Raw genomic sequence first — 15900 nt, 5'->3', positions numbered from 1 at the left:
GTTAGTGTCTGTTCAATAAAAACCTGATGTATGAGTTTCACTTTATCAGAAAATGTATTTTGACTTCACTCTTGTACAACAGGAAACTGTTGTCAATCTTCATAAGCCATGCATGAACACCAGGGCAAAATATGTAATGAGTCTTAGGTAGATACAACTGATGTGACTTCATGCAGACTCGATTCATACCTCTTCGACAGAAACCATGACAATGTAGCAGGACACGATCTTGATGATGTGGATCTCCAGCAGCCACCAGATGAACAGTTGCAGTTTATGGAAGTACTCCAAAAACTTGAGGAAGAGCACAGTCAGGCGGTCGACTACCAGGTGCCATTTATTCTTCAGATCTGTAGAAGAAGAGATCAAAACCAGACACACTTACAGCACAAGGAAAAACAACACGTCTGCAGAGGTGCGAATGGAAAAGTGTTTCCCGGAATCACCTCTAAATCACAGCAGTTTGTCCTGCTTCAACACTGTTATCACTCTTTTATGGCATGTTTGTTTTCGTGTCTTCTTAAACACCAACTCAAGCTGTAACAGCAATTCTCCCTTTACATCCAGAAATAAGTCTGGTGATATGCTATGCCCTTTTTTCACATTGAAAGAAAAGATGTTCCATGTAGCAGAAGCCTGATGGATGTATCCTCACGACAACAGCTCCACTGCTGTACAAAAAACAATGAAAGCTCAAACAAAAACTCAAAATGATTTGGATGCACAAATAACTTCTAACTCAAAAACAATCCCAGCAAAGACTTCACTCGGCTTCTTTACTCACTAAAAGAGCTTTGTCTTTTACTCTCACCTCCTGTCGATGCTTTACAAAAGCATTATAAAGTACACGTTGATGTACTCTTCTTCTATTCCTCTTCACCATGTTAAACCTCTCCAACAAAACCAACAAGCCTACAAGCATTTTGCATACCGTAAATTCCGTACTATTGAGCGCACCTGGATATAAGCCGCACCGGCTAAAAATAAGTTAATAAATGTATTTGTACATATATAAGCCGCACTTGATTATAAGCCGCAGGTGTCCACGCTATAACAAGAGCTATTTACACAGACGTAGGCTACCGGTAACATCCGCAAATACTGTAGCGTCCGTACGGACGTTAAAGGACGACGAGAGCGTTCAAATAATAACTTTTAATAACCCGATCACTGTCGGCCGTGACCACGCCGTTTACAGCAGAGAGCAACACATGACTTGCCGTAACAATCCAACTCTCTCCCCCAGCGTTCTCTCATACAGCCACTCAACACGTTCTCGCTGGTGCATTCACTGACTCTCCACATAATCGGAATTATGAACACATTATCAACTACTGACTTTACAACATGAACCGTTACAATACGAAGCCTAGCCGACGGTGTCTGTAACACGGCTGATGAAAAAGATGACCGTAATATATTTCACAAGAAAAAGTCCATCCATTCACTGCCTCAGAATGACTTCATTACTCACTTCCTCAGTCTCTGTTGTCGCTGTCAGTGTCATCTTAACGTGCAGCAGCTCTGTTAGCTTCTTTGACAGCCAGCTCGATCGCCTTTAACTTGAAAGCTGCATCATATGTATTTCTCCGTGTGTTTTCCATCATGAGGGTGCGTGCATGAAGCGCAAAATGACTGATATTAAGATCCGACGTGACGAAGTCAAATGTTTTTGCGGCAGAAGCTCATTGTCCCCCATAAAAAATCCATGCATTAGCCGCACCGGAGTAGAAGCCGCAGTGCTCGAAGTGTGAGAAAAAAGTAGCGGCTTATAGTCCGGAATTTACGGTACTTGTTCCATAATCACGTGCACCTAAATTCTCAGACATGAACGCTAGAGTCAGAACATGCCAAACACTGAGCCATTTACAAGACTGTCAATGTTGGATGATCAAATGTTTTTATCTGTCTGGTGTTTTGTTTCAATTTCAGGATTTCTATGTGAAAAGAGATTTTCCTCTGGGGCAATAACGCCTCATTTTTAAACAAATGTAAACGGGAAAATTCCTAACCGTTGATTTAATTATCTGATTATGAAGGCATACTGTATATTTTGGTTTTATATTCTCATAAAGAATATAAAATCCCCAGCTTTCGTTTGGTAGTGGGTGTATGCTTTCACAAAAGCAGGATGATCTCAGGATTTAATAGAGGCCTTATTGTTTGGATAAGAAACTCTGAGAAGGCATATAGCACGTACAGCTCACTGCTCATTATAAACTCAGAGGCCCTGCAAGGCCGGATTTTATCACCCATTTTATTTTTTGTGTATATAAACAACATTTTAATTTAGGACCAGTGTGAGTGTCTGTGTAAATATACTAATGCTGCAATGTTGGTTGGCTTCAGCAGGGCGGCGTAATGGGTGAAAGTGAGCACATGAGCTATGAGCTGTGTCAAAACAGAAAACTGGAGGTAAATCTTACTGAAACCCAAAAATCTGCAACACACCAGAATTTTACAGCGTTTCTTGGGATGATGAATGAGTCACTGGTGGGACTGCAGGCAGCAGATACTCGAAGCTGCAGACTAAAGTCCTCGAGGAGAGCTCTGGCCTTTAAAGATTGTATGCAACATATTTCTTCTGAGCAGACTGCAGAGCTAAGAGAGACCTGAGAGAAAACATCTCTGCACTCCTGGTTAAAAAACACGGCCACATTACGGCATGAGTCTCAGCTGTAAACACAGCGGGGGAGAGCGAACACACCCGGCGGCGTGGGAAGCTTTAATGTACTTAGGAGGGAAACAGACAGACTGAGCATCACACCCAAAGGCTCACATGAGACACAGAAGTGTTTAAATAAAACTCTCTAATGTAGCCAGTCACTGACACTCCAGACCAGCAACCAGCTGACTACTTTATCACTTTTAATGATTTGAACTTGTCATTCTCATGAACTTCAAACATTATGAAAAAATGCCGGTGAGATGAAATAATGTGACAACATATAAACCCTTTAAGCTAAATTTAAAAAGAACTCAAAAAGATTTTTGATATGTTCAAAGTCCAAATTTAAAGTACGTACAAAAGACATTGTACCGCACTGACATTTTTGCGTCTTTATGAGATGCTGTTACGTGCGTGTTTGTGTTTTCTTCTCCTTTCTTTCTCCTGTGTGCTCCTCAGGAGTTGCCCCTCGGCCTCAGTGCGCCCAGCCACACCTGTGGCTAATTACCAATAAGGGCTGAGTTATAATGAGCAGGAACGAGAAGGCTGCAGTTTCCAGTGGGTCATGTCTTTACCAACGGGAAACCTAGTGTGAGCCTTCTGTGGAAGGAGTGTGTTCAAATGATCGTTTTATTGTTAGTATATATATATATATATATATATATATATATATATATCACTTGTTAGTGTTAGACCTTTGTTTAAGATAGATTCTCTTTTTATGTGTGTTTCATAGAAGAAGCTTGTTTTGTGTTGAAATGTGTCTTTAGTTTGCTAATAAATCATTTTAAACTTTGCTCATGTTTAGTTCCTACTTGCTTTTCCGTTTAATTTTTTTGTTTCTGTTTTAATTTTTTGTTACCCTCATCCCCTAGTGACCGCAACAGATGCTATTAGGACTTGAGAGACATCAGTATTTGCCAACCTGTACATTTCTATTTCTTACGAAAGCCTAAACAATGTAAAAAAGGATTTGTAGTTTTTATAGCTTTAGTACTTTTCCATACGATAGAACTAAAGAATAAAAAAGATTGCATCATCTGAAAACAAGTGGTTTCAAAATAGATAATGAAAATATCAATAGCATTGAAAACTTATAAGTAAACGTGGATATATATAATTTTAGGACTGTGTGTTGCAGGTGCTCAGTACCTGAGCTCTGCTCTGTGCTCGGCTCTGGCTCGCCCCCTGCGCTGCATTGGTAGCTCTCGTCTGTGCTTGGCTGTCGCCCGTCAGAGAACGTTCTGGGCTTCTCGTCTGTCGTTTTTAAGTCACACAACACCACGACCAGGGCCTGATCCTTCTCCTTCTCTGTCCCCCACTCTCCAAGCTCCTCCTTCTCTCGCTGCTCCTCCTCCTGCTGCTGCTGCTTCTCTTGCTGCTCCTGCTCCTCTCTGGGCAGCGTGGCCTCCACAGAGCTGATGCTGAGCATGGTGAGGTCTGCCAGGCTGCCATCAGGGTGCACCAGCCTGAAGACACACAAGAAGTTACTACACACACACACACTCATTCAAACGTACACAGTCATTTGTATCTCTATACACATGAGGACTTGCATTTACAGTCTTGATGTTATGTTGGTTTATTTATTTAATTGCAGGTGGTCATTTTTTGAACCTTTTTGGTAAATCTTTCCAAAAAATCTCACCACCACAGATCTAACTAACAACAGGTTAACTCTGTTAAGGTGTTGTTAAATTGCAGATTTTAAAAAACTTCTCATCCAAGTTTACTGAATTTAATATATTGCATTCCAAAAAGGCTGTAATGAATTAGCAATAAAGATTGCTTTTACTTTGATATGTAGCTAAATAATCAGTATGTTGCACTTTACTGAACACTGAGGCTGCACTTACATTATGTGATACATACTTCAGCTGCTTCAGTCGTGCATAATAAGAGATGCAGGCTATGAGATTATAGGCCTTCTGTCCTCACAAGTATATAAATACACAGTCATTCAAATGGTCTGTGTGATTGGTAAAAGCCTATGATGCACATGTGGGGTGGGATTCATCACCTCTGGGTTCACAAACTGTCACTGAATAACCGTTTCGTCAGGCATTGTCATCAGAAGGCAGTGCACATTCCCTTTGCATTCCTTAAAACAACCTGTGTTGATTTAGTTTTTAGTTTTCTGAGGGATTTCCTTCTTGCAGCAGATTAATGGTCGAAGCTGATGGGAGCAGTTAACCTTTTAAATTCTTCTCAGGCAATGGGGCAGTCAAAGGTCGGGTTTGGCTTGCATGAACCGAACGCATACCAAGGCAAACATTTTGTTTATCCAGTGGTCTCACTTACTTGCTCTGTTGAGTTGGAATTTTTTGCTTGATGCTGCTCAGAACAATAAAGTTACACAGACGTCAAGACGAACAGTAAGGAGAGAAACCGACAAAGACAGGCTGAAACTGACACTTGAAATCAACTGAAATGTCCATGTTTGAATATAAAAATGCATCGAACTGGCCAAAAGGCTCCTGTGGTTTGGGGGTGGTCGAGCTTTTTCAGGGAGGGTCTTATTTTCAGTGCAGAAAAGGGTAAAGGGATCCAGATATTAGATGGGAAGAAGAGTTCAGTAAGATTCAAACATGCTTACTTGACAGTTTTTAAACAAACTGAGAGATGTGCTGGGGGGGGTTAGAGGTGGGTTAACAATCCAGATAGTCAAAGGACGACCCAAAATTATAAGGCTACAAGCAAAACAAATCAAGAAAATAAACACCTTTCATGGCAGGACATTCCTAAACCAGGGACAAAATATCTCAGAAGATCATTGAGAAAACAGATTGTCAGAGCTGAGTCAAGTGCGGGGAATTTAAGAGGAAGAGGAAGAGGAAGCAGAGGTGAACCGGGATGGTTGGTGGATGCCACAGAAAGCGAGCAGATACCCACCTATTCATGATCAGATAGACACGGCCATTGACTTTAGCGTGGCTGTGTGAAAGAGGGTTGCAGAGGTGAGATGGCAGCAGGTCACAGTGAGAAGCAGAGACGAGACGAGCAAGGCAAGCAACAGCGACACAATGGAGGGTCCACAACAGTACAGACAGTAATGTAGGAAACACAAAGGGTAACTTAGGATTCTTATTTCTTGTTTTATTTGATGGGGACAGATAGAATATACAAGGACAAACTAAGGGAGCCTTTTATAAAATCTGGCCAGGGACAACAGACGAAAATCACCCTTTGGCTTAACTCTGGTTTATTTGCAGAAAGGTTTTTTTAATATGCAATGTCCTTGTAAAATAAAAATAAAAAAATAAAAAATAAAAAACAGCGACCCAGTGCAAGTATCATAGTGTTTATTTAGATACTAAATTGCCCCACTAATCTCAATTAAACGATTAAAAAGGAAAAAGACAGAGTAACTGTATCCTAAGTTACCCTGTGATTTCCATCCCGAGTGAACACGATGGTGATACAGTATAAGACTGGATGAAAGAGAGAGTGCAGGAAGGACACACAATAACAGGTGAGGTCAGTGGTTAGAATGAGTGTTAAAGAAAGTGCTCAGATAAGATCATATGATATTCACAGTGTTCTTTAATTAAGGGCCATAACTCAATATTATGAGTATTCTCTCTTTTCTCCCTACCAGGCCATTAAACCTGGATCTTAAACAGGCTGTTATAATGCCATACCATTTTAAACTTTAAAAAAAGAAACGTGATAAAGACAAAAAAATGAACCTGGACAATACTTCACCAACATGTCTCACCTGTAGATTGTGCTCTCCTCTTTTGCCACTACAGCCTGGAGATCTGTGAGCTGCAGGAAGCGGTCATGAAAGTAGTGCAGATGGAGAATACACACGAGCAGGAAGGATGTGGGAATAAATATCCTGGTGAACAACTCCGAGACAGAAAACGTCTCCAAGCCCAGATCCTCCAAGCTGCAGTCATTTAAAAAAAATAAGAGAAAAGAGGAAACAAAAATCAGATTCAAGGCGACAGTTCTGAGTTTGGACTTTTTAAAAGTACTTCATCGAGAAGAAGACTGATGACAAAAGACTGTCATTTAAAAAGTCAGATTTGTTAAATCCCCAAATTATTAAAAAAAAAAATACATACACAGAAAACAATGAGGTCAAATCATCAAGAAGAGATTGACTCACAACAGTCAGAATAAAGCTCCTGTGATATAACATATAAAGAGTACCTCTGGATGTAAGGGACTGTAGATAATGATCTTAGATGAGTATTGTGCTCCTTCAAAAGAAAATAACTTGACAGTCTGAGTGCTGAACTGCAGCTAAGCTAAACTGAGGATTGTCCCTGTTGTGAGTCATGAAAATGAGACCAGCAGTGAGTCTGGTTAAACCCGTTGTGCTCAGCTGACTTCACCTCTTTCTGTCCATTTTGGTCATGTTGGACCAGAAGTCTGGCGATGTCTCGAACTGGTAGGTGTAGACCAGAGTGAGGACCAGCATGGTGTACATCACCACCGACATCCAGAAGTACTTCAGGATCCTTCGCCACCACTCAAAGTGCACCTAGATAAGAAGGACTGTGTTCACTGTTTTTCAGGGGATATGAGATGTCTGACATTTTACGGCTGTGATACGTTAAATTAAACATGGCGTAGATCTAGATTTAGGAGGACTGTTCTCTTTTACTATGATAGAGGTGATAACACAGTTGGATTATGAGCCTGCTGTACACAAACTTTATGACTTACTTAAATTGTCAGAGCCTTCTGTCCTTGGGAAATTAAATTTGGAAAGCTTTACAGCATCTCATCCGTACACTCATTTAGGATTATACGGATACTGTATCCCGTTTGCTAACAACCTTTTCTAAATGAACATTTTAATGCATCCAGCTTGATTTCAAATGGCTAGCCAGCAAAACAGATCATCAAACTCTCTATTTGAAAAAATGTGTTCAAATTAAAGAGTTATTTATCTGTTATTGTTTTGTCAAGATGCTAAATATTCCATCAAAATGGTAGTTGGAGGGACCCCCCAATTAATTTTTGCCTCGGGCCCCAAAAGACTCTAGACTTAAAAGTGCTGTTTTGGATTTTAGTCAACATTTTGTTTTTTAACAAATGTGTGCTGAATCAGGAAGGAAAGAATATTGACGGAAAATAAAGAGAAACATGTGGGTCACAAATGAAATAAATGTGTTTTTGGTACCTGATAGAGCGCCACACAGGAGAGGAACATCATCATGTAGATGATCTTGTACATGACAATGGTTCCCTCGAAGCTGACGAAGAAGAACATGCCACCACAGATGTAGATCCAGTATTTGACTAGCAGAGCCATGACCATGCTGCCCAGGACGTGCATGATGTCCTGCTCTCCTCCCTCCTCAGAGTCCTCCTCCTCTATAAACACAGCAGCCAATCAGAAAAACTCCGGAGGGTTTTTGTCCGTCTCACTTTTAATCAGCTTAATTAGGTGTCGAACAATTAGTTTTTCTTTCATTAAAAATGTGTCAATGATTTTACATTGAATTACAACACAAGATCCAGCTGAGTGGATGAAGGTGGTAAAAACACATGGACACCATCGTCATCCAGTCAAACATAAAGTCCTCAGCCGACACACACCAACACATTTTATGTACTCTGTTTTCTCTGGATAATGAGTCAGTTGAGGTTTTTTCATTGAGATCAACTTCTTGTAATCTCTGGATATAAAACCTTCTGTAAGTGATTCATTGATTTTATTTTCACAATCCAGCTCTTTAAAAATGTAAGAAAAAAACTGGCTCCCTCCTCACTTAACCAGACATATTAATAAATGACAAAAACGTTTTTGAGATAGGTATAATTGTGTTGATTTTCTAGTAAGAGCTCATAGACTAATGAACTAATGAACAGTTCTTATTCTAGCGTTAAAGAAATAAGAGCTTACCCTTCTTCTCTTGCTCGTCCACATGAACGTCTGAGAGACCAGCACTGTCTTCTTTTTGTTTTTCTTGTCTCTCTGTGAGCGTTTGTCTCAGCAGCAGCCAGAAGCTCAGCAGACACAGAACCTTCACACAATAGATGAAATGTTTGGACAAACAGATGAGCAGCAAGAAAAGAAAAGAAACGAAGAGATGAACCTACAAATCATCTGCATTTACTTTAACTCACTGAGAGCACATAACAGGTGGCCAAAACAAAGAACGAGCAAACAAATCAGAATTGAGTTTCCAAACCTTGGATGTTAATGACTTCTCTGACACATTGTGCACCGTTTAATTAAGAAGTAGCAGGAATATACCAAAGTCACAGCGTGTGTGGTGACCTACTCCCCATTTAGGTCAGGTTCAGAGCTTGCCAACATGAAAGTCTTTGAACTATTCCAAAACATGTCAAAACACTACAAACCTGACCTTCTCCTTCACGACTACACGGCATGATTTTCCTCTTTTTGCTAATTAATGGACTACCGAAGAGACAGCCTGACAATGTTACGTGTCACAGAAAGGAATCTGTTAGCTGCACTCAGAAACTCTCTTTAACATGTTTCTAGATCACATGCATTACTCTAAAGGTTAGTGCTAATGATAGAGAGCCAACAGAAATGCCCGCTCCAAAAGAAAGAGCATTCTTAATTTTCTCGTCCCAAACCTTGGATGAAAGCGAGTGGAAAGGGTTTTTCTTCTTGACAAAGAGCCCCGAGACACTGTTCATGTTCTCGAAAGTCCAAATGTACTGCAGAACGATCAGCAGGTTGCCGTAGGCCACCATGAAGGGAGAAGACAGCATCGCGTATCGCCTCCTGTCTCGCACCATCCACAGCGTGCAAGACCAGATGAGGAAGACAAACGTCAGCCAGCTGACGTATGTGATGCTCCATGCCTGAAGAGAGCCAATCATAGAAAACAAACTCAGAATATGCCTTGTGATATAGTTTGGCAGATCATGTATTTCAGAATAAGACAGGATCAATAGCTGGATCTGTAAGGTACTTCTCATGTTTGTCAATTCTTAAACTGAACTCTCAATAGTTTGTAAAGTGTGAAAAAAAAAAAAAAAGGTTGTTTAAGGTTGGATTTCTAGTCCAAATCTTATTTTATATACTTAATAAAACTATATTGTATTATAATCTCTTCCAGAATATGTGTTCAGAGGATGAGGAAACATTTCAGTGTCTTCAGACAAGTTAATAAAGTAAAGCGTCCAATGCATCTTGGTACATGTAGGCATTGCCAGCACAGCTCTAAGTAAAGGAAACTCCTCCTCTCTGTGAGTAACACAGACTGATTCATTTGATTGAGTTACCATAAAAACATATTGGACATTAGGGGAAGGGCTCGCAGGGTTACTCTCAATAGGAGCGGATACGATACCGACACAAGGCCGTGGTCATAGCAACATAAGGATACAACAACTCTGCCATATTTAATATAATGCAGTGTAATTTTATAGTGATATTACAATGATTAACTAGAGTTTACAAATTGTCCCTAAAAAGGACAATTGCTGTCTGTTTTGCATTTTGTTGTATGAGAATATTCATACTTGACGCCAACTTTATTGCATGAGGCAGGACTCGAATATATCTGTCGATTTTTTGTCCCAATCTTGGAAAAAACTTAGTCTTATAAATAATCCTAAATTAATTCAATAAAGTTTGTCATCATTGTTTGAGTGTCTTAGCTCTCCATAGGTCTGCATAGTTCAGTAAATATGAATGTATACAGGCAGAGGAGAATATGTTTTCTTAAAAAAAAAATCCTTTTGATTTCCTTTTCCCTAAAAAAAAAAAGAGCTCCTGAAATACTTTTCTGTGAACACTGTTGCATTCAGTCAGAGTAAGCAGAGAGAAAGAAGAACACGGAACTCGATGTACAAACAAGAAGAACTGCTCTTTAGCCAGAACTAAATACTGAATTCATGAGTCATCACGATCTAAGCCAACAAGCTCTAAATTAAAGTTGGTGATAACTTTTTATAAACTCATTTTTCTACTTACATGAACACAATTATGGACATTTGCTCTCAATGTAGGAGAAAGCGCTCTCAGAAAAGTTCCATCAATATGTGTCTGATTTCCATATGTGAGAGTATATCTGTGATATTTATCTACTACGTAAAGATGTAAACAACGGTTACTTAAATCCTCTTTAGATTTCCTTTCATTGCAGACGGTACACTTCAACGTGTTTAGCTGCACTTTCATTTCTTTGCTGCAATCAAAAAAATCCACTTTCCATCTGCCATTTAATGAATTACAGAGTCTGAGTGCTCCCAAACCACCATCAAGTCAAAAAAGTAGCTGTTCGTCAAATTCATTTAACTATGATTCACCCAGGAATGTCTGAACTAAGAACACATGCTCCCTTTTAGTCATATCATGCCAGATATTCAGCCACAGAAGCTGCCCAGCACAACCACAGTTTTCCTGCTGTTGGTCGGCCAGTGGTTCCACTGGAGCACAGAAGGGTTGAGTGCCTTGCTCAAAGGTATCTTAATCAAAGTTGATGAGGGAGGCAGGAGTGTTTGGCTTCTGCTAATTACACCAGCATGTTTCAAGCAGGTCCGTGGGTTTAGACCTGTTACTTTCACTTAAAGTGCTGCATTCTTTTCACGTCAAATTAAACCGTTAATACAAACTGGAAAACAACTGTCAAATCTTTATTAGCAATGGTTCATTTGTTTCTGTCCGAAACGCCATCTGTGGGCTTTATTACTCACCATCATTGCTATAAGAGCACAGATGTAGCTCTGTTTCATGATGAAGTGGAAGATTTTGACCATCGCACCGACTCCTCTTTTCTTTATTCCATCCTCTGTGTCCTCAGACTTCTCCTCTCCTCCCTCCAACGCTGAATCCTCGGGAGGCAAACACACTTCATACACACACTCGTCCTTCTTCTCTGGTTGGACACAGAAAAACAACTCACTGTTAGTTATAGGGCTCATTGGGATTATAAAGTTCAGAGAGGCACTCAAGTGATTAAGTGTAAATCCTGGAAAAAGTTTGAAACAATTTGCAAGGCACTCATTTAGATAAGAACAGTCCAGATCTGTGCAACGCATTGTAGGCCAAACTATCCTCCCTGTTTATTCCACAACGTGGAAAAAAACAGCTTCGTTGCCACGCTAGCCTTTTTTTGTTTTGAGCTTTTATTTGTTCTACAAAACAGGAAGTTTAAAAAATAGCCCGCAGTTGCAAAGTACGAGATATATAAAGAGTTATGTGATTATGTGTGTGTGGTAACTCAAGTGTTAATGTTGTGGTGAAAGGCAATGTTGTGATGTCCCTCAAGATGTTTTCTCTCTCTTTAAAAAAGCTCCTTTAGAAGACTTGAAATGGCTCCATTTACAGGCGGCACCGCTCAGCCTCAGACTAGACTGTCACATGCAAACTCAGTAAAGTGCTGATTCAAGTGGGATAAGTGATAAAACTGACACCACAGTGCAGTTAATATATATATAAATACTGAAGTGTATCTTATTAGGGACATTTTGTAGTCTTCAATGAATCAGATGTTGTTACACATCATTATATGAAAGGGCCATGCACCAGACTGTGAGTTACCCTGCCATCCCTAACCCGAGGAGTTACTCACGTATGCTTAAACTGTACAGTAAACTAATTCTACATAGTCACATTGACATTATATATAGCATAAGGGGCCTTACTATAATTATATAGCACTCTTCGAAATACTCAAAGGTGCTTAACAAGGAATAACAACTAAAACAAAACAAAACGAGAAATAATTCAGGAGGATGAGAGTTGAGATTGTTCGTGGTTGAAGGCGATGATGAAGAAGAGGGGAGTTTTAGGTGTTTCTTGAAGGAGGTGAGTGTTGGGGAGTATCTGATGTTCCAGAGGGTGGGAGCTGCCCTGTCCCCCGAGGAACGATGGTTGAGGGGGGGGGGGGTGTATCAGCAGACCTAAGAGTGCAGGTTGGGAGTGTGCCGGTGGAGGAGCTCAGACAGGTACTTTGATATTTGCTTTATGAGTAATTTGCTCACCTGTACCATCGCCGCTCGGGTCCATTTTATACTGCGGTGTCGAGTACAAATCCAGACAGACGGGTCCATTCTCAGTGGTGACGAATTCAAACGACGTCCCGTTTGAGGTTGGCACAGCCTGTCAAACATCATCAGAAATTACAAAAAGGTTTCTGTTCCCTGCAGGGTTTTTTTTAAAAGAGGAATCACACCACGCCACGGTTTAGCCATCAGCCCCACAAAGGCAAACAGGAGTAACAGCTTTGATGTCACTAAAACACTAAATAACAGTACTCTTTATTTAAATGTCTGCAACCACTCTTTGGCTTTGTAGGGCAATAAAGGGAGGGGTTATTGCTCTTCACACTGCAAATTCCTTCATTTAAACAAACATATTTTAAAAACTGTTTTTTTCTTTGATATTTGCTTCATTTTTGTCCTTTAGATACATAGAGAATACAAGAGACTGTATTTGTAAAGTTTAAGGTAGTTGGTGCTCTAGTCAAACACTCTGGTGTACAGAGTAGTGCACAGTGTGTGAGACGTTTAAAGCCGTGTGAAAAGCAATGTGAAGCGTTTCCTTTTCTTGCAGCAAGACTGAGGGTCAGGGGGAGGGAATAAGAAGCACAAATTCAATCCAGAGCAGCCCCCACCTCAGTTGTACTGATGCCATCCTGAGTGGAGAGGAGCTAGGAGGAGAAAAGAGCATACAAGGCAAGGTGTGTTATCGATGAGCTGCTGAAGTCAAAGGCCTGCTCGTTCTTTATAGTCGCTGATAAGCAGGAACAAAGTCGAGCAGCACTACTCTGTAAATCGAGCCCATCACTCATCTGCGTCTGCACATCCTAAAAGCTTTTAAACCTCAGGAGGTGGCCGGTGGAGACAGACTACGGACCTTGATGTGAGAACAAGGTCAGAATATGTGTGTGTGTGTGTGTGTGTGTGTGTGTGTGTGTGTGTGTGTGTGTGTGTGTGAGAGAGAGAGAGAGAGAGAGAGAGAGAGAGAGAGAGAGAGAGAGAGAGAGAGAGAGAGAGAGAATGAGTTTGTTTGTGCATTTTCAGCTGAAATCTTTCCAGGGATGAGTCTTGGAAAAAGTTGGCAAACAGACAACAATTTCAGCTTGAACTTAGACTTTAACAAAGGTTTAGTTCTGTCGAGTCCTTTTTTCAGTGCAAGAATAATAAAGCTTTTTCCATCCTGCCGTGGATCCCACAGTCTCGTTTGCCACATTGTACACATCAAAACATCTTTAATAATGATTGATACTTAGGCTGAGAGAAAGATGCACATGGATCAACCTTCATACATGTACGTGAAGTGATTTACTCCTGGAGGTTCTTTAAGGAGGTGTTATTTCAATATGAACTATATGAGTAATCTTCTGATTAAATTAAAAGAACAGTCCATGTTTAATTAACGTACTTCTTGAATATTTGGTTTTTGATTATGCATCTTCAGAGAGTTGATTTTGATGACTGTAGTTTTGGGTGTTTTTTGCTAAATCATACTTGAGTCGGATTTTCTCCAGATAATTGCAGAGTGGAGATTTTCAAAGTGGCATTAATTAAACACCATCTTCCTGATTGGCTCATAAAGCCGGCTGTAGTCCTCCAAGCGTGCCACCCCGGGTTTGAATTAAACCTCTGGCTCATTTCCTGCACATCTGTCACCACTGTCTCTCTCCCTAATTTCTGACTCGATCCACTGTCCTACCTCTAAATAAAGGCAAAAAAAACCCCAGCTCGGTCTGTTTTTGTCACTCCTCAGGAGAAGGCTGTGAGATGAGACAGATTTTCTATGTTTAATTAGTTGTTATAGGATTTTCTGCTGGGGACATTTGGTGCTGAACTAAATTCCTACTTTTCCTTTTTTTATGTTTGTTTCTTTTAGGCCAGCCTCATTAAACGCTCATTTCAAGAAACAAATCCAAATCCGTCCTTGGCTGTTTTAAAGCTCAACTGAACTAAATTGTTGCAGACCAACATTAGTTATCAGTTGTGAGAATACAAGGAGGAGCTGTGATATCTGGTTTTATAGCAGCAAAGCTTGTTGCTAAAGGTTTTTTATTCTCAAGGCTGCTTGAATGTTTCATGTTCTCATGTGGTAGAAAGTCAGAAAAATCCACCAGTATGTGTTCATGCTAGATGCTAAATGACATCCAGCAAATGGTTTGTGTATATGTAAGCTCAATAAAAGATGATTGCATATTTCATGACCTAACCAATAATCAATACTTTGTTAAATGCGCCTTTGTGTCGACCTTGCCGTACATTTCTCTCATCTGTGCCCTGCCGTGATTCCCACCACAGCTGCCTCTTCCTGTTGGCAGAGTTATTCGTTCTGTTTCCATCCAGATCTTCCTCCTCGCACATATCTTCGTCCTTGTCATCCTGTAAAAACAAAGATAGGATGATAAATACCTTCACAGCTCAAGTCTTAGATCAGTCCACTATTGTGCCACAGAGCTGATACTCTCAAGAGACACAGTTTTAATAGTCTTCTATTGAACGCTCTTTTATAGTGCAGAAACACAGGAGGAGCTGGGTGACCTTTTAAAAGAGGAACTTCAAAAAATTGGTATTTGTGAAACAGATTTTCTGTATTTCTTTTTCCTTCTTTGCTGTGTTCAGGTGGCTCAAATACAAAGAAATATTGCTAAACCAAATAAGGAATTTACTCACATGTTTTAGTTATAAGGATGAATTTTCTGCTTCTGCTCAAAGGTGAGATCAGTTATTCTCAGTATAGTTTCAGGCTTTTATATTATTAGTTAACTCCACACATCCCCACCCCAAATAAACATTCAGAGGGGAAAAAAAGAAAGAAATGTCATTTTATCAAACTTTTGAGCGACAGTCTTTTTTTTTTTTAAATATAAATGATTATGCTCCTTTACGTCTTCAGTCCATTGACAGTCTTCAGTTCCTCTCTGATGATATAACACAAATCTTATTTAATTCTTCTGTTGTTTTGTCAGTGTTGTCTTTGTACACTTTTTCCTCAGCTCTTAAAACAATCATACCTACATAAGTTATATTCAAACATTCTTTGCAACACACAGGTTGTGATTTAATTTGTTTAATTTTCTGTGCAATAACTGATCTAACCAAAGTGCCAGTTCTACATGGTGTACATGTTCTATCATGTTCTATACATGTTCGATCTATCTATCTATCTATCTATCTATCTATCTATCTAATTTTACTAATATTTTCATTATTTTATTTTTTATTTTTTTCAGTTTAGTTCAGTATGTCAATGTCCTTACATTTTTTTAACCATTCCTTATTTAACCCGGTCCTTTACACAAGATGTTGTATCAAGG

The 15900-nt window shown here is 39.8% G+C and overlaps 1 protein-coding gene across 1 annotated transcript in view; it reads right to left on the bottom strand.

The window, feature by feature from the left end:
* piezo2b (piezo-type mechanosensitive ion channel component 2b) overlaps positions 1 to 15900 on the bottom strand; it is a 75359-nt gene that overhangs the window by 28359 nt on the left and 31100 nt on the right. The window contains exons 9-19 of the mRNA XM_079348496.1: positions 14846 to 14965; positions 13228 to 13263; positions 12596 to 12713; positions 11306 to 11487; positions 9236 to 9466; positions 8532 to 8652; positions 7806 to 7999; positions 7012 to 7160; positions 6387 to 6560; positions 3821 to 4137; positions 190 to 350 (exon numbers count right to left, since the gene is read on the bottom strand). Of these exons, the coding sequence (XP_079204622.1) occupies positions 190 to 350; positions 3821 to 4137; positions 6387 to 6560; positions 7012 to 7160; positions 7806 to 7999; positions 8532 to 8652; positions 9236 to 9466; positions 11306 to 11487; positions 12596 to 12713; positions 13228 to 13263; positions 14846 to 14965 (1803 nt within the window). The remainder of the gene's footprint in view (positions 1 to 189; positions 351 to 3820; positions 4138 to 6386; positions 6561 to 7011; positions 7161 to 7805; positions 8000 to 8531; positions 8653 to 9235; positions 9467 to 11305; positions 11488 to 12595; positions 12714 to 13227; positions 13264 to 14845; positions 14966 to 15900) is intronic.

The sequence above is a fragment of the Symphodus melops genome (assembly GCF_947650265.1).
Source record: "Symphodus melops genome assembly, chromosome: 7".
NCBI classification, from domain to species: Eukaryota; Metazoa; Chordata; class Actinopteri; order Labriformes; family Labridae; genus Symphodus; species Symphodus melops.
This window is presented reverse-complemented; position numbering and strand designations above follow the sequence as displayed.